The sequence below is a fragment of the Rhinatrema bivittatum genome, chromosome 2 (assembly GCF_901001135.1).
Source record: "Rhinatrema bivittatum chromosome 2, aRhiBiv1.1, whole genome shotgun sequence".
NCBI classification, from domain to species: Eukaryota; Metazoa; Chordata; class Amphibia; order Gymnophiona; family Rhinatrematidae; genus Rhinatrema; species Rhinatrema bivittatum.
Window position 1 is genome coordinate 636,740,746 of NC_042616.1, and position 22,581 is coordinate 636,763,326.

General features: G+C 43.2%; 1 protein-coding gene across 1 annotated transcript in view; it reads left to right on the forward strand.

The window, feature by feature from the left end:
- LOC115083385 (lipoxygenase homology domain-containing protein 1-like) overlaps nt 1-22,184 on the forward strand; it is a 456,290-nt gene extending 434,106 nt beyond the window's left edge. Inside the window, exons 27-28 of the mRNA XM_029587186.1 lie at nt 11,631-11,706; nt 21,730-22,184. Of these exons, the coding sequence (XP_029443046.1) occupies nt 11,631-11,706; nt 21,730-21,799 (146 nt within the window). The 3' untranslated portion in view covers nt 21,800-22,184. The remainder of the gene's footprint in view (nt 1-11,630; nt 11,707-21,729) is intronic.
- Nucleotides 22,185-22,581: the final 397 nt, after the last annotated feature.

A 22,581-nucleotide genomic window follows, 5' to 3' on the forward strand; every position in this document is an offset into this window, starting at 1 on the left:
GTCCTAAAATCCCCAGGCAACCCCTTCCGCACGCAGCATGTATATTGCATGTAAACGAGCGAATTAGCTATTCCCTAGCATCCAGTAACCCGCGCCCCGACTATCGCTATTTTACCCTGCCGTTTTGCCGCGCGTTTAACCTGCTAACTTACCACCTACCCTTACCCCTGCGTTAGAGGCAGGGGTAAGGGTAGGCGGCAAACTTTCCCCCAGCCCCCGCTCACCTGCCCTGGACGCGTCCATGGATGCTGGTCTCCGGGGCAGCCCCAGTCCTCTCCCCTCCTCCCGAAGCAAAAAAAAAGCGAAAAAAAAAGTTGCAAGAGAGAGAGGGGAGAGGACGGGCAATCCTATGCTCGGCGACTTACTTTTGCAGCTCCCCTCCGGACATCGTGGCTTCCCCCGTGCCAGTCCCCTCTCCCCTCCTCCCGAAGCAGGGTGCGAAAAGCAGCCTTGCTCCGGGAGGAGGGAAGAAGGGACTGGCAGTGTAAAGCGGCGAAGCGACTTACTTTTTGCAGCCCCCTTCGGACATCGGACGACCTCTCCTGCCTCCAGCTGCTTGCGAAGATGGACGCCTGCACGGCCGCTGAAGACGTGACATCACATGCCGTGACGCCAAATGTCGTGACGTCACGTCTTCAGCAGCTGTGCAGGCGTCCATCTTCGCGAGCAGCTGGAGGCAGGAGAGGTCGTTCGATGTCCGGAGGGGGCTGCAAAAAGTAAGTCGCTTCGCCGCTTTGCCGCTTCGTCGCTTTACACTGCCAGTCCTGTCTCCCCTCCTCCCGGAGCAAGGCTGCTTTCGCGCCTTGCTTCGGGAGGAGGGGAGAGGGCTGACAATCACCCGCCCGCCGGCTCCTCGATGACAGCCCGCTGGATGAATGCGCGCCCGCCGGCTCCCACCGCCGCCGCCTGGATAAACGCGCGCCCGCTGGCTCCCACCGCCACCACCGCCTGGATAAACGCGCGCCCGCCAGCTCCCGGGAGGGGGGGAACCATCCACTTCCTGGTACCTGTCATTTCAAATGTCAGTTGAAATGACATTTGAAATGACAGGTACCAGCGCACCCAGGATACTGTATAGGCACTGTATTAAGCGCCTATACAGTAAAATGGGTTGCGCGGGCCTAACGATTCGCAGACGCGGCTTGCATTTGCAAGCAATTTGAATAGAGTATCGAGCGGTATGTGAGCAGGACTGTGCGTGCGGGGAACGAGGGTGCGCCTGGCATTGCCGCACTCTTTCTAACGCGGCCTTGCTGTATCGACCTGAAAATGAGGAAGGAGTAGCTGAGTTGCCTTTGGTTATCTTGAAGAAACCTGAGGAGTCCAAAATCTCTATAAATTTAATTTATAGGCTGCCATCACACAAAGAAGTGATAGCTATGGATGTGCTAGAAGTCATCCAAAGGATAACAATCAAGGAGAGAGCTGTAAATGGGGAGCTTAAATCTGCCAGGTGTGGGCTGTATCAGCTGCAGGATCAACTAGAAGTAGAGAGATGCTGGAATCCTTGCAAGAGGTATTTCTCAGGTATCTAATTAAGAACTCCACGTGTGGTTAGTTGACATTGGACTTGGTATTATCAGAGGCACTATCATTATAGGGACAATCTGGGATCTGGTGTCATCATGTGTGGTTCAATATAAAGACTATACAAGCAAAATAAAAATTTAAAAGGGGTTTTTCCCATGATGGCAGCTAAATGCAGCTGAGAACCATAAGAAATTGAAAGCCAAATCTTTTCCATGGCTACATTGTCTGAAGTTTTTTCCCTTATATATACATTGCTTATTACGGTATATTATGATCTCAGATCTCTAATAGAAGAAATATAAAATAAGAAACAAGATCATTACATTTTATTAAAATTTACACTTTATTATATTTCAAATCATTACAATGAAATGACAAGTAAAGCATCTTCATAATAACAAAATAAGAGTGTAAAACAAATTAGGCAATATTCATGCAAAAGCTCACATATTTAAGTTCATTACATTTTTTGAGTTTTTGCGATCTAATACATAAGGAATTTAATAAGCTGTTAAAGAAAAAAATTTAATTAAATTCAAAAGAAAATTAGAAAAATTAAAAGAAATATATTTAAATTTGGTGAAAGGTATTTGGTGTGGTGATTGGTAACACTTAGTGATTGGCACATCTAAGAGAGTCATATTTTTGTATGGTGATTTATCAATATAAATACAATATTAGAAGCAAATTATATATCTGAAGAGCTGACACTTGATGGAGAGAATAATGTATCAAAGGCAAAAGACAAGCATATAAGGAGTTATGAGATGAAAACATTGCCATTTGTTGAGGAGATATTATTGAAGACTCTGGCACAATTTAAAATAGACAAAGCTCTAAGACTTGATTGTGGTACATTGCGGAATAGTAAAAGTGTTGAAGAAGGTATTGATTCTTCATGGATCTGTTGAACTTGGTAGAAGATGATGCTTGCAAAAAAAACCATTAAGTGGCCCATCTAGCACACCCAGTGATTCCTGTCCATACAGCTAGTCATACAACAGTAGGATATTGTCCTTATCCATAATAGTTTTTATCTTCCTCCATTTACTCCATTCTGCTGAGTAGATTTATTTTTATTTATTTATTTTGGTTTTTTTTATGAGATATATATCTCACACTATCCAAGATCCTAAGAGAGTAGCAATCCTCACATTCATAATTCATAAAAATTAAACAATAATAAAATACATTTAACATAAAAAAGAAAAAACACAGCTTGCAAGATCTCCTATTTAGTAGGCATGCGCATGCATTTAAAACAAATAAAGAATCTGAACTGAATCAGGCAGATTTGTTTCAGTTTGTGAAAAATGAATATGAAAGTCCTGTTACGATCCCCCCTGTTGCTGCGCTACAGGTGGTATCTCACCTTCCACTGGAGGCCGCTTGGAAGCCAGGGCCTCGCCTGTGTACCATCCAGGATTTGCTCCAGGGCCTGGGAGGCCTAGCTGTTCCTGAGGCCTGTCTGTGGCTTGCTTGGCTGCGTTTGGACTTCCTGCTTCGGCCACGCACTTCTCCCTAGGGGCTGGCCCGCAGCTCTCCACCTCACTTATAGGGCCAGTGAGGGGCGGTCCAGGTGAACCCCTCCCAGGGAGTTGCCCACATCAGCTGTATAAAAGGACTTCCTCTTCAGTTCCAGTTGGCCTTCGGATTGAGTTCTACAGTCGTCTGTACCATTTCCTCGATCCAGGTCCTCCGTGGTCTTGCTTGCTTTGATGGCTCCTTGTCCTGTCTCTGCCTTGATGTCTGTTCCTGATGTTGCCTGATGTCTGTTCCTGATCCAGTGCCTGATCCAGCTCCCGACTTTCCTTCCTGCTTTAGGCTGCCAGGAGTGCAGCAAAACCTGCTTTAGGCTGTCAGGAGTGCAGCAACCTACCCTGCCTTGACTGCCAGGAGTGCAGTAACCCACCGCTTCCTCTTCCCTGCACGTGTCCACTCCCGCAATTGTAGGACAGGGTGGTCCGTGACCAGTCCAGCCGTGCTGGCTGTGTAGGGCGCCCCGAGAGACAGTGCCCGTATCCTGCTTCAGCCCTTGCCTTGATGTCTTGTTTCAGCCCTATCTTGGATGTCTGCTTCAGCCCCCATCTGATGTCTTCAGTTCTAAGGACTCTGTCTGCCCTCGCCTCTGTCCGGCCTGCTGCCCTATGCCGTACCCAGTGGCAGGTCCGAAAGGGCTTGGAACAGTCGGAGGACCGTTCATCAATCAACTTCCCAGTGTTGGTTGCTATGGGCGTGCAGGTCCGGCTGAGGGTCAGACTCCGCTCCTTACCCCCTGCTTCTGTTCCTGCCTGCCTCACCATGCCTGCACCGGCTCACCTCCCACGGTGTGGCTTGGGGCTCCTCCTTGAGTCTTGCCATGGCCCAAGGGCTCACCACCTGCTATGGAGGCAACCGTGCTCCGCGCGCGCTCGGTAACAGGTCCAGTGCCCCAAAAGTTAACACACATTTTTGCTTGTATTTATTTTTGATTCCCATTAAGGAGTATGAGACAAGCAAATCTGTAAGATAGTTTTTCTTCTCAAGGCAGCTAGCAGTGCTTAGCAACTGATGATGTCATGATTCACCATAGACTGACCAGGGACAGGGTGGGAAGGAAGAGGTAACAAGCCAATCAATCAAGGTCAGGCATTTTTTTAACCAATCTATCCCAGCTAGTATCTGCATGGATTGACAGTGACCGACCACCTCTGTTTTTTTAAACTGAAAGATTAGGCAGGCAGCACTATTTTGAGCTCTATTGTCTCTGGATGGGAAAAGAGAGGTTGGTTGGATTTTGAGCTCTGAGAACTGAAAAAAAAATTGAGAAACGTCTGGGACTAGGAAAAGTGAGATGGACTCCAGCTCTGCTGTTTCCTTTTGTCAGATAGATACAATTTTTGTTAATCTGTGTCAAAAAATCTTTTGTGCTTTGCAGTGATACAGCACACATACACTCTGTAATTGTATTACTGCCAAAACAGAGCAGAAGGAAAACAGTGTGAGCTCTCTGTAGTGAGTACAAGTCCGTGTACTAAAACCGAGATTTTTCAAATATAGAAGTGCACTGCAGTGTATATGTACACTGACTAGGAAATAGAGCAAAGCAGCCAGATTTGATTTTTTGCTTCTGTGAGTCTCATCCTGGAGTGGGAAAGTGTGTATGCATTTGATGGTATGCAGTTTTTCCATAAATTTTCTTCATCTCTGGAAAAAAGAACAGTACCATTGCTACCAGATACAGAGAGTGTCTGAGAATAGTGAAAAGAGAAGTACTACACACACTAATGCTAAAATATATTTTAAAAGACAAACGCCTTTCCATAAGCAGTGGGCACTGGACAGTGGGAACTCTTAGTGACTGTGTTAAATTTCCATCATACCATAGGAAATAGGAGGAACAGGAAGGTATAGTGGAAACAACAGCAGAAGGAAAAGAAAAGCATTTCCTCTTTCTGGAAAGGCATATATAAATACAAATACATGTACATCTGGTAGCACTAATTGTACTTTTTTTTTTCCAGGTAGAAACTACAGGAAAAGGCAGAGTCAAGCAAGAAAAAGCTGAGGCTAGAAGAACATGTGCTGCCTGCTGCCACTGTTAGATATATTCCCAAGGGAGAGAGGCAGGAGAAGGCAGAGTCAGTGGAAAATGCCATTGGTACTGGCAAGGGAGGGGGCAGTCGAGGGGCAAAGGCAGTTCTAGAAGCAATGCAGCATTTCTCCCTTATGCCTACAGCAAGAAACTACTGATTCAGAGGAATCATGACAGGGTTTCTCAGAATCAAAGGAGAGGGAACAGCTAATAGCTGTAGAGAAGTTGTGGGGTCTAGTCACTAGCATGCTTTCTTCCTTTGAGTAGATAGTGTGGGGACAGATGTAAAGATCTAAACATGTATACCCTGGAGGAAAGACAGGATAAGGGAGATATAGAGAGAATGAAATTCCTCAAAGGAATTTCTGATTCAGGGAATCCCAGACAAGATTATCCCAGACTGCGTCCATTGTCTTAGATGCAATAAACAATGTAGAGGAGCATGCTGCTGATTTTGGCTGTTGCACTTCTGCTGCCCCAGTCCATGCCCCTGCCTTGGATGGCTCGCCTGCCTTTCTCCTCTGCTTGAAAACAAGATGGAGTAGAACAGGCAGTGGTGGCACATGCTTTCTAAATTTCAATTGCTTCTGCTTCAGCTGCCTTCCACTCCTGTTATTCTACATCTAAAAATATCACTTTTCAATTTAGGAGTAGGACTGCCTTTTTTCTAGACTGGGCTGACTGTGCAGCAAATTCTCTACTCCTGCCAATGCTGCTATTCCCTCATCTGTTTTTTTCCTCTCAGAGGTATGATGGAGTTTGAAATTCCTACTCAGGGGTTGGATATCACAAAGGAATTGTTTATTGATATTGTACCATAATTCACAGCACCTCTCTAAAGTGTGCAGAAATGTCTATCATTGGGATCATCATTTCTGATGACCTCAAGATAGTCGGTGTGAAGCAGGTACAAAGTCCATAAGTACGTCTGTAACTATGGTGTGTGCACTGGCACATTTTCAAAGGGAAACTGTGGAGAGTTTCCCTTTGAAATGTACAGGTCGATGAGTACTCCTGCATTCCAAACCAAATGGGGCCATTTTTGTTTAATTTTATTAAATCCAAAACTAATAAAAAATGTCTTTGAAAACCTCCAAAACTTTCAGGTTTTTCATTTTAATAAATGGTGCAGGCTATTTCCAAATAGTGCCAAAACCAAAAATATGAATAAAATGGAAACAAAATGAAATTTGTCCAAAAAACAGACTGAAAACCAACTGAACTGAAAATAGTTTGCCTGCACATACCTGCAAGCTACCCAGAGAATCTGGAAATTGCCTCATTATCACCTAGGCTGACCGCATACTATCAGTCTTTTTGAGACATGAGAGTTTTAGAGAGGAGCTATTTGCTTTTATAACAAAGCTATTGTACTTTTAGTTTTAGTCTTTGCTCTCCAGAGGCCAAAAACAATTTGAATGAATCAATCCCAAAGAATGAATTCTAAAGCAGCAGCCTCCCTATTGTATGCCTATTAAACAGTAATAATCAGAAAATGTATGCATAATATATTATAGAAAGATGTGACTTTGATTACTTACAGTAAAACAAGTGATTGGTTTATTGTTTAGGTTTTTTCTGAACAAGTTAGAACTACCTGAGATAAATTTACTTCAACCATTCATTTTTTACAATGTTTAATTGTTTTGTGTGAATGCTAGGAACTTTTATCAACTAATTTCTTTCTGTATTGCATTGACCCGGTCCACATTCTGGAAAATACACCATCATATTCAGTGAATGGAAGGAGAGATTCACAGTATGCCACTTTTTTGTTTTAAATTATACCAGGATTACATATTTGTAAGATTTAGGGGCCTGTGACTGAAGCTTAGCTTGCACACTTTAGGAGACTCTTACTAACGATTTTCTCCCATGTTTTGTCTATGGGAAAAAATCCACAGAGACCGATATTTAGCGCTACTTAGCTGGATAAATAGGACTTATCTGTCTAGGTGGCAGCCACTGAATATCCAGCTATATTCAGTGGCCACACCTCAGTTGGATAAGCATTTATCTGGCTAAGCAGATAGCTGGATACCTACCAGATAAGCACCAGATAAGTGCTGCTATTCAGAATAAGTTAGACCTGCTCAATAGTAGGTCTAAAGCCAAATCTAATTTATTTATGGAGCATGCTAAACTAATCTAAAAAGGTAAGATAATGTACTTGTGTGTGGACATATAAACACAAAAACAACAAAAGGACACTGTTCAATAGCCTTGTATATTAAATGGCTAACACCGTCATGAAACCAATTTTAGAAATGCAATTTTAAGAGTGGAAACCGCATCAGCAAGCCTGACTGGCAGTGCATACAGCAGAGCCATCTGGACTAATCCTCATCTGCGGTGTTTTTTCAAATAGCAAAATGCTTAGAAACATGATAGAAATAGATTTGGAATACATTTTGAACACTGTAAGTCCGACTGTGCCCGTCACATATGAATAATTAAATAGACCTGACAGCGGCCGGTGTTTCGCAACCTGACAGTTGCTTCTTCAGGAGTCTGATTGACATGCAAAACACTAAAAAACAAGGGAAAACCAGACTTAGTAACTTGCCAAAAAAATTGATTAATAAAAGGCAATACTTATCTTGACGGCAACAGCACAGCAAACCTTATTCTTGTGGACAACAGGTCTCAATGAAATTTCAATGTTGGCGGGACAGAGACGGCCCTGAGCTGGTTGTTTCTTTAACTAGCCCGCTCTTAGGATAGTGTGGCACCGTGATGACGTCTTAGCATCAAATTTCTATGGTAACAAATACCGTGATGATGTTTCAGCATCAGGTTTCTGTGGTAACAGGCAATCAGGAATCTCTACAGAAAAACTTGAAGTTCTAAAGATGAATTTAAACCTTGTGGATCGACTGTGCCCAGACAATGTTGGTGGGACAGAGACCGCTCTGAGCTGGTTGTTTCTTTAAATAGCCCGCACTTAGGATAGTGAGGACCCGTGATGACGTCTTAGCATCAAATTTTGAAAGCAGTTGCATTAAGTGTACGTTTTAGACCCAGGGGATATCCCCCCAGCTGCATCAAACGTGCTTTCACTCGGGCGAAATTTACCAACCACAACTGGCTATTTTTACCACATCCTCCGGAGCCTACTGACACATTGACTTGTGTTCTTCCATTTTCATCAATGACATACAAAATGAAACAGATTATCTTTCAAAATTGGTGTATTCTTCAAGTCTATAAAGAATTCCATGAAATAGCCAGATTTGCTTTTTCCCCGAGGAGCTAATTTACAAGACCAATTGGTTCACTCAGATTCATCTAGGATTATTCACTCTGGTTCTACAGGATCACATGCATCTTGTGGCACTTGTACAGTATGCCACATTATGATAAGTACATCAGCTCTGCATTTTGACACGTTAAATTATACTTTTATTCTAAGAAGTGTCATCGATTGCCATTCTACAGGAGTGATCTACCTCATGCAGTACCCGTGCAATCTCTTTTATGTGGGAAAAAACAAACAGGCTCTTAAGACCCGCATCATTGAACACCGTTCATGCATCACCACAGGCCGCCTTACTGCTCCCCTTTCTTCCCATTGCATTTAACATTCACATGTGTTTGACGATCTCAAAGTTTGTGTGCTAGAACAATTAGTCCCAAATTGGTGGGGGTGGGGACTTTAATAGTTGGATGCTTCAGGCCGAACAATGTTGTATCCATCGTCTGGGCACAGTCGATCCACAAGGTTTAAATTCATCTTTAGAACCAAGTTTTTCTGTAGAGATTCCTGATTGCCTTATACCACAGAAACCCCATAACTCACCGTATCAGATATAAAATCTTATCTACCATTCACAATTTACTATATAACGTTGACTCGGTTTGGCTCTGCTCCATCTTACGCATATACAAGCCCTCAAGACAGCTACGATCCATGGACAAATGTTTGCTAGAAGTACCAACAGTCAAAACAGTCAGCTTGGCTCTAATCCACAAAAGAACCTTCTCCGTCGCCGGTCCAATCTTATGGAACTCTCTCCCCGAAAACCTCTGACTTACATCAAACCGTAAGGAATTTAAGAAAATGCTAAAGACATATCTATTCAAAGAAGCATACAACATACCATAAATCCAATAACACAATATACCGATAGACCTTTATTATGTCTAATTTAGCTGTGTTTGTCTATTTTAACCTTCATATGTAAATTTGCTGTGCTTTACTTTTAACTTATGTATGTATATTTGTAAACCGCCTAGACGGACATGCAAATGTCTTATTGTTTGCGGTATATAAACATTTTTAAATAAATAAAAATAAATAAATAAACCTGACGCTGAGACGTCATCATTATATTTGTTACCATAGAAATCTGACGTCATCACGGTGCCACGCTATTCTAAGTGTGGGTTATTTAAAGAAACAACCAGCTCAGGGCCATCTCTGTCCCACCAACATTGAAACTTCATTGAGACCTGTTGTCCACAAGAATAACGTTTGCTGTGCTGTTGCCGTCAAGATAAGTATTGCCTTTTATTAATCAATTTTTTTGGCAAGTTACTAAGTCCAGTTTTCCCTTGTTTTTTAGTGTTTTGCATGTCAATCAGACTCTTGAAGAAGGAACTGTTAGGTTGTGAAACACCGGCCGCTGTCAGGTCTATTTAATTATTCATATGTGACGGGCACTGTCGGATTTACAGTTTTCAAAATGTATTCCAAATCTATTTCTATCATGTTTCTAAGCATTCATTTTGCTATATGAAAAAACACCGCATATGAGGATTAGTCCGGATGGCTCTGCTGTATGCACTGCCGTTGTCAGGCTTGCTGATGCGGTTTCCACTCTTAAAATTGCATCTCTAAAATTGGTTTCATGACGGCGTTAGCCATTTAATATACAAGGCTATTGAACAGTGTCCTTTTGTTGTTTTTGCATTTACTTTATATAGGACTATACTTTTTGGCTCTTTTTTGGTGTTCTCTTGACATATAAATAAAGCCATGTGAGATGCACATATGTTTTTAGCAGGTGTTCGAAATAGAATGGTATGCTTTTCTCCATGTGCTGTTTGACACACATTTGCTAAATACCTGTTTCAGACCAGGTGTTAATTTTTAGTATGTATGCTATTTCAAGGGCTCAGCTAACAGAATGATTTTAGGGATATTGATAAATGGGGCTGCTAAGGCAAGAGACATTGTGGGAGGTATAGCATAGAAAACAGGACAGAGGAGAATGAGAGAGAGAGGCCAGAGAGAAGAGATAACAACAAACACTCAAGCACCAAAACAAATTTCACATATATTTAGAGAAGTAAACATATTTTCAAATTAAAGGCTTAAGACAACCATTTCTCAGACATTGTTGTACACTGCACAGTGTTTAAGGCACAATGTTGTAACTATTGCAAATAAACTCATTGCAGAAGTTCTAAATGAACACCATGATTGCGCAGAAAGTTGAACTGTGTGTTCCATGGTCTCAGATGGCATGAGCAGCCTGCAAAGACAAAGGTGAAGGAGTTGAGATATAAATCTCTAATTTAAGGCATTGACTGGGAACCAGGAGGGATACTTACATGATATCCTTCTAAGGCTGGATGCCCTTATCTAGACTTTCCATCTCTGGTCTATGGCCCTCAGAGAATGAGATGGCTGCAATTGCATGGCATAGATAGAGTGAATGCTGCAGAAGGGAGTGGAGAGTAACTTTGGAGATGAAGTAGTGTTGTCAGTCACCTGAACTTGCTTTGCTGGTGTATGGCAATGGCCATTGCTGTCAGTGTTGTAGTTAGTCTATTCAAGTATAACTGTTAGCATTCTGAAACTCCAGCATGAACTGCTGCCAATGTGCCATTATAGTCCCAAAACTACAGGGTGCATATAGAGAGGGGAATCAGATGTTTGCATCCTTCTCACTCAAGATAAGACTTGTCGATTTTCCTCCCTGGCACCTGTCTGAGGCACCTTTTGATGCCAGTCACTTTGGAGATCTCTGAGGTGTATACTTTTGATCTGTTTTTTCCTCCTACAGGTCTCCTTTCTTCTATCACGTCCTCTCCTGGTGTCCAGATGATCTCCTCTCCTGCCTTCAATGCTGACATCAGCAACATGCATCAGGCTTACTTTTATACAAGTTTATAGCATAGGGGTATGAGCCATGAGCAAAATAGGACAGCACATGCTCAGTTTAACATATGCACACTATTTAGCACATAGGCACTATTAGCACATACAAAGTACAGTTGTATGTGCAAATAGTGTTTACATGTTATGGTGACTATTCTTTGCATGTACATGCCCAAACATTAGTGCATTACCCTTTATGTAGTGGTGTAGCATGGAAGGTCAATTTTTAACGATGTGCACACTAAAAGATTTTAAGGCAGGATTTAGTGCATATCGGACCCATAATGCACGCAGAGAGGAAGAATGTCTCTAAATAGTATCATTCAGTACCATCTCAACAATTGAAAAAGAAAGGTAACACCTTTTGTGCACTTTATTTTACAAGTACCAAAAGGATATATGTTTGTGTTTTTCTTTCAGGAAGCGGATGGTTTCTTGAAAAGGTAGAAATCACAGATCTATCAACAGATGAAACATATAACTTTTCGTGTAACAGGTCTGTATACTGAACAAGTTTCTTATAATTTCTATTTCCATTGACTGTCAATTTTCAACAGCAGCTGAGTGTCCAACCTACAGGGCCCAAAATTTTCAATCCAATCTAAGCGGCTATGAGACCAATATTGAGAAAATCAGCTAAAGTTAGCTGGATAAGATATCAGAGATATTCTACAGGATAAATGTCCCCCTGAATATTCCCGAATAAAGTTATCTGGGATACATGGCCAGATAACTTTGCAACCTAACTGGTTATGTTTCAATAGTCAAATGACATAAGTTAAGTGGCAACTGATGAAAAAGCAGCCAAGCAGGCTTGCTGGCCCAATCTTTCACCCTACAAAAGCCCCCACAAAGTTTAAAACCTTATGATCTATCAGAAAAAAGCAGCATTCCTTCCCCCACTCCCCGGCAGTTTCTCCAAATGATCCTTTCTCTGGGCCCCCCCCCCCCCCAAATCCCCCATCTCAGCTGGCACCACCAAAACTCTCCAGGCTGCTGGGATCGCAGTACACTTATGCCATTCATGGCAGCTTCCAGTATTGCTTCGATAGCAACATTGGATGCGTAAGCTACCAGCGTTGCTTTTAGAATACTCTGACAGCAACGTTGGCAGCTTATGCTTCCTGCATTTCTTTCAAAGCAACAGTGGAATGCATGTACTGTGATCCTAGTGACCAGAAAGGTTTTGGAGGGTGCCAAGTAGAGCAGGAGGATTAGGGTTGGAGATGGCAGTAGGAGGAGGCGTGGGTTGAGGAGGGGGCCTGGAGGGAAGATTAGTTGGAGAACCCATGCTGTGATTGGCTATCAGCCTGATAGGCCATAAACTTTTTCATTAACTTTGGGAAAAGCTTGGGGGGAGGGGGGGGAGGAATGAACACAAAGCTTGACATTAGTGTCACTAGGGTGGGGTGATAGGGGATCAGGCTACCAGGCCTACTCAGCTGCTTTCTTTTTCTTTGCTAACCATTTAACCATCTATATCATAGGTTAAGGATAACTTTATCCCTACTCTGAGGCATGTCTAGTATTAGCCGAATAACTTATTTGACTAACTTTAAATATTGTACTTAGCTGGATAAGTTATTCACTAAATCAACTCCTCCCTGGAACCCCCCCAAAATGTCACCAAGTTGTCCAAATAATTGTGTCCAGATAAGTGGCAAAGCTACTGAAACCTTGGGGTTCATAGATATCTCAAAAGTCATCTAGATAAACTCCTTTGAATATTGGTCTCTATCAGGCCGATACAGAAAAAAGTGTGGGAGAGACACTCTCCTGGCGCGCGCACAGGCCACTCTCCTGGGCACGCAATTTAGTATTGGCCCACATGCAAATGAGGGCCCGCGGTAAAAAGATCGGCGCTGTCAGGGGGTTTAACAGTTGATGCTCAATTTTGCCGGTATTGGTTCTCGAACCCACTGACAGCCATGGGTTCGGAAAACGGACGCCGGCATAATTGAGCGTCCGTCTTCTGACCCGGGGGCAGCCGGCCGATTTAAATTTTTTTTTTTTTTAATTTTGGGGCCTCCGACTTAATATCGCTATGATATTAAGTTGGAGGGTGTACAGAAAAGCAGTTTCCCGGTGCTGGCAGAAATTAATGCCAGCCTTTGGGCAGGCGTTAATTTTTGAAAGTAAAATGTGCGGCTTGGCTGCACATTTTACTTTCTGTATCACGCGGGAATAACTAATAGGGCCATCAACATGCATTTTCTTGTTGCGGGCGCTATTAGTTTCGGCCTGAGAGTTTGCAGCTGAAATTTGCCTTAATTTAGATAGCCAATACCAGGCCTAGATTTAGGCCTGCTATTGTAGCACCTGGATTTAGCTACCTATGGGGTGGATTTATCAAAATGCGGTAAGTACTGCATGCGATAGCAAAAGGGGTGTGTTTTATGCTAATATAACATTTATCACAATTTGTGCTAATTAACTGTGCAAAGAGCTAAGTTAGCACAAATTGCAATACCATTTTCAGATTCTGTGATGAGTTCCAGACCTGTTGTATTTCCTTCATTCAACCACCAGGGGACCATTGTTATTGGTCCTAGACATATGAGAGAGAGAGAGAGAGAGAGAGAGAGAGAGAGACTTGCTATAGTGTCTCCTCCCTAGACAGGTATTTGTATCCCTATGTTAGGCCAACCTAGTAACTCGAGGTGGGGTTTAGGTAAGAGTGTAGGGGGTTAGGGGCCACTTTGACATTCTACGTGACACGTACGAACAGAACAGTGGTCTCTTGTGAAGATTTGCTGGCCTTCGGAGTGAGGAAACTCACTCCAAGATGAGATTTGGGCAATGTCAAAGTGGCCCCTAACCCCCTACACTCTTACCTAAACCCCACCTCAAGTTACTAGGTGGGCCTCCCATAGGGATACAAATACCTACCTATGGGCCATGATATTATGGCCAGTCTCTCTCTCTCAAGGCTCTGGACCTGTCAGTTTTATTTATTTATTTTATTTTATTTAGAAACTTTTATATACCGGCATTAGTGGGTACATCATACCGGTTCACATAATAACTTAAAGCTTGGAAAATACATTTCAACAAGGAGAATGTAACTGGGCGGGGGGTAAAATAAATAAGCAGTAGGAAGGATAGATAAAACAAGAAAGTCATAACCAGAGAATACAATTTATAATTTACAATGGTAGTCTCCTTAATATAAGGAGATGGCAGTCCCCTGGAGGGGGGGGGACTATGAGGGGAGATGGAAAAGTTATTCTGGGTAAGCATGGTTGAACAGAAGTGTTTTTAGTTTCTTTTTGAATTTAATTGCACACGGTTCAATGCGCATATGGTCAGGTAGAGAGTTCCAGAGAGCCGGACCGGCAATAGAGATAGCACGGTCGCGGGTAGAGGAGACATGAGCCATTTTCAGGGATTGGACATGTAGGGTGCCTTTGTTGGTAGATCTGGTGGCTCGGGTGGACTGGGGGGCAGTGAACGGGAGGTCAAGCCAGTTGGAATTGTGGGAGTGGATGGACTTGTGTATTATGGTCAGTTTTGTAATGTATACGGGACAGGATGGGGAGCCAATGTAAGTCCTTGAGGATGGGGGTAATATGGTCGTGTTTACGTGCATTGGTAATGAGTCTTGCCGTAGCATTTTGCTGTAGTTGAAGGGGTTTTATCGAAGACAGTGGGAGCCCTAAGAGGAGAGCATTACAGTAATCTAGTTTGGAGGTGAGAGTGGCTTGAATCACTGTACGGAGGTCATGGGTGTAGAGCAGGGGTCTGAGTTTCTTTAGTACATTGAGTTTGAAGAAGCCAGTTTTTAGGATGGAATTGATGTGAGGTTTCATACTAAGATTGGGATCAAGAAGGACTCCGAGGTCCCTAACAGAAGGTTGGGCTGTGAGGAGGTTAAGTTTAGGGTCGTTAGAGAGGAGGTCGGGGGGATGCGAGGAGATGTGGAGGAGTTCCGTTTTGTTCGTATTGAGTGCAAGCTGAAGGTTGGTGAGGAGTGCGTTGATAGCTGCAAGGCACTTTTCCCAGTGCTCCAGGGCGTCAGATATAGAGTTGTGAATGGGGATGATGATCTGTACATCATCAGCATAGAGATAGAATTTGAGTTTAAGGTCGGAGAGGAGATGGCAGAGAGGGATAAGGTAAATATTGAAGAGGGTAGATGAAAGTGATGAGCCTTGCGGGACTCCTTGTTGTAGGGGGTATGAGGCAGATAGGTTGTTTCCAATTTTAACAGAGAACTTTCTGTTAGAGAGGTAGGATTTGAACCAGGCTAGAGCTATTCCTGAGATGCCGATGCTTTCTAGCCGTGTCAGGAGGTGGTGGTGGCTGATGGTGTCAAAGGCCGCTGAGATATCGAGAAGGGCGAGGAGGTAACTGTGACCTTGTCCCAGTCCTCTGAGAAGATAGTCAGTAAGGGAGAGCAGTAAGGATTCGGTATTAAAATGTTTCCTGAATCCAAATTGGGAAACATGGAGGATATCATGGTTTTCTAGGTAGTCCATGAGTTGTGAATTGACCACCTTTTCCATAAGTTTGGAGATAAAAGGGAGGTTGGAAATGGGGCGGAAGTTGGAAGGGTCTTTTGGGTCTAGGGAGGGTTTCTTGAGGAGGGGTTTGACAACAGCGTGTTTGAGGGAATCTGGGACTATCCCATGGGTGATGGAGCAGTTGATAATATCTGCTATGGTGCTGGATATGCTGTTGGGGATGGCTATAAGGGCTTTGGTGGGGATGGTGTTGCTGGGGTGAGAGGCTGGCTTAAGTTTTCGCAGGAGGCCTGTAATTTCTTTAGAGGAGGTGAGGTCAATTGTGGCCATTGAAGGTTGGGATGGGGAGGGGATTGAAAGTGGGTTAGTGGGGGGAGAGGGGTTGGTGGGGGAAAATCTGGAGAGCAGGTTGGCGATTTTGCTTTGGAAGTAGTTGGCGAGTTCTTCACATTTAGCCGTAGCCTCGGAATCTGGAATGGTAGGAGGGATCGGTGTGGTAAGTAGGGATGTGAATCGTTTTAGGACGATTAAAATTATCGTCCGATAATTTTAATATCGTCTTAAACCGTTATGGAACACAATACAATGCAGATTCTAACGATTTATCGTTATAAATCGTTAGAATCGTGAGCCGGCACACTAAAACCCCCTAAAACCCACCCCCAACCCTTTAAATTAAATCCCCCACCCTCCCGAACCCCCCCCCAATAACTTAAATAACCTGCGGGTCCAGCGGCGGTCCGGAACGGCAGCGGTCCGGAACGGACTCCTGCTCCTGAATCTTGTCGTCTTCAGCCGGCGCCATTTTCCAAAATGGCGCCGAAAATGGCGGCGGCCATAGACGAAAAAGATTGGACGGCAGGAGGTCCTTCCGGACCCCCGCTGGACTTTTGGCAAGTCTCGTGGGGGTCAGGAGGCCCCCCACAAGCTGGCCAAAAGTTCCTGGAGGTCCAGCGGGGGTCAGGGAGCGATTTCCCGCCGCGAATCGTTTTCGTACAGAAAATGGCGCCGGCAGGAGATCGACTGCAGGAGGTCGTTCAGCGAGGGTTCCGGCGCCTCGCTGAACAACCTCCTGCAGTCGATCTCCTGCCGGCGCCATTTTCCGTACGGAAAATGGCGCCGGCCATACGCATATGGCCGGCGCCATTTTCCGTACGAAAACGATTTGCGGCGGGAAATTGCTCCCTGACCCCCGCTGGACCTCCAGGAACTTTTGGCCAGCTTGTGGGGGGCCTCCTGACCCCCACGAGACTTGCCAAAAGTCCAGCGGGGGTCCGGAAGGACCTCCTGCCGTCCAATTTTTTCGTCTATGGCCGCCGCCATTTTTCGGCGCCATTTTGGAAAATGGCGCCGGCTGAAGACGACAAGATTCAGGAGCAGGAGCCCGTTCCGGACCGCTGCCGTTCCGGACCGCCGCTGGACCCGCAGGTTATTTAAGTTATTTGGGGGGGGGTTCGGGAGGGTGGGGGATTTAATTTAAAGGGTCGGGGGTGGGTTTTAGGGGGTTTTAATGTGCCGGTTTTTCGATTTTTCGATTTTTAACGATTTTAACGATTTTTCACGATATTTTACCCCCCCAAACGGCAACAATACGATTCCCTCCCCCTCCCAGCCGAAATCGATCGTTAAGACGATCGAGGACACGATTCACATCCCTAGTGGTAAGTTCACTTGAAATAGGACTTACAGGACCTAACTCCTCCTATTTTCTGAATTTGCAACACACCATATGATATGGTGCGATCACATGCATTAAACATGTTTTTGCATGCGTTAAAGGCCTATCGCATGCGTTAATGGGGCTTTTCGCATGCGATAAGCCCTTAATGCATGCGAAAACACCATATCGCATTTTGATAAATGACCCCCTATATTAGGCACCTAGTAGTCAGCAACAGGAGGTCATTATGCAGAGAGACAGTGAGCAGGTAAATTATCTGGGTAAAGTGATATTCAGCAGAATATATGAACTCAATATTCAAACTAAACATTCAGATGGATAATTTGGAGTCAGGTAACTTGTGAGCTGTCCATCTAAATGGTTTTGAATATTGACCTTTACATGCCTAAGGCCTAGATTCATCATTCTGCTATAATATGTACAATATAGCAGAATGATGGCCCGTGAACATAAAAGGGGTGAGGGGGGGGGGGCGATAGTGTGCAGCCAGCTGCATCACAGCGGTGAAGTTTTGCCCACCGCGGGAAAGCAGCACTATACGCTATCACCCCCATAGCGTCACGGGAAAAGGTATAGTTATTTCCTAAAGTGCTAATGTGAAAAACATTATCGCCCGCAGCACTGCCAGTCCATAACTCCACCCAAACCCCACCCACACTCTTTCCCTTCCCTTAACTTGAATAATATCACCACGATGCGGCTGATATTGCATGTTGTAGGGCGTTCTCGCACACCATAAGGCCCTAATGCATGTGATAAGGCCACATCGCAGCTTGATGGATGACCCGGTAAGTTTGCTGCTGAATATACACAAGACAAATTACACACAAAACTTTACTCATATAACAACAGGACAGGTTTTCCTTTCCAGCCAAACTTGTGTTCATAACTTTAGCAGGAGATGTGCACTCACTGTCTAAAGTTTAGTCCTGCCCACTGAATGCCTCCATAGATGCTCCTTTATATCCACCTAAGCCATGTGCACCCAATGAACAATGCATGCAAAATGTATGCAGTTGGCAGGGGAAGATTTTCAAATCTTGGTTTTTGTGAGGATAACATTAAAAGTTAAACTCACAAGACCTTTGAATATTGACCTCTATGTGTCTATTTTTTCATCTCTCAACCTAAGTTGCCCTTGGGGTCACCCAGTCTTTGAGCAGCTAAACTTAACCACCCTCTTCAGTTCCTATTGGTGTTGATCTAGAAACCTAACTGTTGAAGTTACTCTTGACATACACTTGAAGATGACTACACTGTTGGAAATTTGAGCCCTTTGTATCTGTATCACTGCTTCTTATATAACACTGAGTATTTGTTAGCAATTGCTTTATACTATAGAAACCATTTAACCAATTATTTGGCAAACAGACATGGGAAAACTTCAAATATTAATTCATAATTCCATCCATGGACTGATATTTTTGTAAATATTTATTGTATATTCCTTAGGGGGCTTAAGCAATAAAATCTGTTATAAAATGGCTTTACCGTGACTTTGGTACTAATGTGGATATTAACACAAAAAAGAGTTATATCCACAATGATTGCAGCCTGAAATCCTCCCTCCTAACTGAAAGTACCAAATCAAAAGGGCCAGATATTATAGGGGGTTCGAGGTAACATCATCCATGTTAAAATGTAAACATCTCATCCGAGGTTGTTGGTAAATCTTTGCCTTTAACATGCCCATGGTGGCATGGTGGAAGGAGACAAATCACTGTTTACCGTAAGTCTAGTAAAATCACATTTGCATATTAACCCTCCCTCATTTTCATGCAGCTAAGGGCTAATTTCAGTGCTTACAAGTTAATGTATTCAAAGAACATCTTAATGTGCACATCAAGGGCTACATATTCAGTCACTATCTGGATAGCAAAGTTAAGCAGACGAACTTATCTAGCTAACTTTGGAGGTATATTCAATAGTGTAGTTGTGCTATTCAATATAGCCGGCTATCTTAAAATTATCTGGATAACTTTATCCTGCTAACTTTAGGGCAGATCTCTGGTGTGATCAGACTTAGCCAAAACCTTATCCAGCTAATGTAACTCCTCCCCAAAATACCCCTAAGTTATCTGGCTACATTTTAGCAGGATAATAAGATATCCAATTAAAATTTAGCTGGATAACTAGTGAAGTATCTGGCTAAATGCCTCTGTATATGGACCTCCAAATCCTTATTGCATAGCATGCTCTTTTAGTGCTTTCATTCACGTGTGCATGTTAATTGCATAAGTATAGGCCCCTTTATGAGAGACAGTTAAATGTACTTAAGAGCTGAATTTTGCCCTTTTGTCCTTTTCTGCCATCATTTCTATCTTACTATGTTACTATAGAAATGTACACATTCAAACGTCTATCCCAACAACATACCACAAACCCATTCAGCGCAACTCCAGCAATGTGCCCTGAAAAGCAGTATGTGGGAGAAATCTCCACTCCAGGAAGAACCATTCCACAACTACAGAAAAGGCTGAAGGATATGGTCTTTATCTTTCACTGCCTGATCTTCACCATTCCATTTCTCCCCCCTCCCAAGGACCTCCCAACCCCCCAGACCAAATATCCTTCACTTTCTGCCCCTCCAGTCCCCGTTTCCTCTTTCTTTCTGGGCCTCTTCAATTCCCACAACTGGTAGAAAATAGGAAGAAGAGAGTGGTGGTACCTCAGGTAGCATCTTCATCCTTTGCCATTTGGAGACAGAGCCCCAGTTTAAACCATGTGGAACTACAATGACTCTTGCAGCTTAAACCATGAGTCTGGCCACCCGTGAAAGACAAAGAGGATGCAGTCCAAGGTGTTGATTCTTTCCTCCTCCTGTCAGCTGGACTGAATAGGGAAGTGCAGGGAGATCTACTTAGGGGAGAGGAGGAAAAGGGCTCAGCCGAGGGGGAAGTGAGAAAGGGAATGTACTGAGGAGGTGTAAGAGGAGGAATTGGTTTTGTGAAGGGGTTTATCTTTGGGTGGGGGAGTGAAAAGAGATTGATTCAGGGGGAGGTGAGAGAGGCAACTGAAGGTGAGGGGAAAGGGAAAACCAGGATGTATGAGAGAGGGGATTCGTATCACGGAGGGGGGCAGTGTGTGTGTGCTTGAGTGTGTGAGTGAGTGGGTGTATGTGCATGTGTGTGTAGAGAGATGGCATCTGCACCAATGTGTATGTGCATGAGACAGAGAGAGAGAGAGAGAAATAATCTGCTTTGATGGGAAGAGAGAATAAGAGAGGGGATCCTTTCAACCTCTTCCAGGCCCATACCCTCCCATACCCCAATTCCCTCTAACCAACTTTCCTGATCTTCCTACCCTCTTCTCCCCCATTCCTGATTCTTCCTCCCTCCCCTCCTCCTGATCCTCTCTCAATCAGTGATCCTCCTTTCCTATATCATCCCTGAACTCCCATCTTCATGATGGTTTCCCTTTATCCCTTCCCTTCCCCTCCCCTCCCCATATCCCCATTCCATCTCCTCTCTTCTCTCCGTCAATAACTAAGATCCTTTTTCTCTCACTAAAAAACAAAAGCAAAATTAAAATAAATTACCAGACTTATTCAGTGAACACAGTGACAGTCAAATCTGTCCAAGTAAAGTTGCACATGTAACTTTTCCCAGATATTTAGCGGGACTTATGTGCACAAGTCACCTAGAATAGTTAAAGTTATAATAATCTCAAAGTTATACTCATAAGTTTATCTCCTCTAGGTAAAGTTAGGACTGTGATTTTTCTGATCTGACTTGTGCTGGTAACTTTACCTGGACAATACTGAATATGTGCACTCCTCGAGTAAAGTAAAGCCTCACTCCCTTTTTCTGTGGGTACATTTTGTTCCCAAAAAAATTGTGTGACCAAAATGTGTGCATTTTGCAGGGAAAATATTCAAAGCTCAGATTTTTGTGAACATAAATCCAAAACTTACTCACACAAAAAGCGTTGAATATTGACATCTTTATTTTTGTACAGCAAAATAAAATGAACTTTATTCAAAACACAAATCTATGTAATTGTGCCACAGAAATTCAGCCAATTTTCCATGGAATTTTCTCTCACCTTTGGGGGACAGTACTTCTTCTACCAGCCAAGATACTCTGTCTCCAAAGTGCATGTTATGCCTCGAAAGCAATTTTAAAAACATGCAGGAAAAGGATGAGGGAATGGAAACATATTACTCTACTGAATGAAAAAAAATAATAAATGGGTTAAACAAGACATTGGATTCAGGATTAATGATGGTAGCTTTGAAATCTACTCTCGGTCCTGATGATGAGTTATCAAAGTACTCCGGTCACAATATTTCAAACACCTCCAATGACTAAACTTCTGCTAATTGGTACTGCCCATAGTTCTTACCAGCTGTGCATTCTTTTCTGCTTTTTTCAAGGTGGTTGGCGGAGGATGAAAATGACGGCAGCACTGTAGTAAAGCTTCACAATGAAGTCATGTTTCCTTGAATTTATCCCCGACACACTTCCTTAATCATCTGCTAATATGAAGTTATACTTGCCAGGATGCAGTGATTATTTAGGGGTGGCACACCGTTATTGAAGATTACAAACCACGCATGAGTTGTTGAATTTGCTAAAAAAAAAAAAAAATTAAAACCTGTAATGAAATGCTGGTAAAGTGAGAACCAAAATGATTCACAGGCTTTTTTTTCTACATAGAATCTCATAATCAATTTTGAGTGCCTCAGACATCTACTTGTTCCTATAAATATTGCACATAACATTGTCTTCCAAGAGGAAATAATATGATTCTTGTTTTCTTTGCTAATGCTTGTGATAATTTAAGGTAGAAATGAATAAACAATGTTGAAAAAATGTTTGCTTTCCTAATTGTCATTTTTTAGATTAATCTGCTCATGACCTTTATATATGCACATTAAAAAGGTGAATTTTAAAAGCCCGGTGTGTGCGTTAATTAGGGGATGCACGAATATGTCAGGCTCGCACGTGCCAAGCGGATTTTAAAAGCCGTCTGGATGTGCATGGAAATGCCACAGCGTGCACATCTAGAAAGTTTCCAAAAAAATGGGTGGGACATGGGCATGGTCTGGATAGGGCATGGGCATTTCAGGGCGTGAAGCTGAGATGTGCACATAAATACTTATGTGATCTGGCGTGCTCCGAGGCACCCTGCTATGTAACTTTACTTCTGCTGTGGATGACTTGTAAGTTAAAAAATAAAGATAAATAGGCAGATCAGTGGGGTTTTAAGGGTTGGGGGTAAGGGG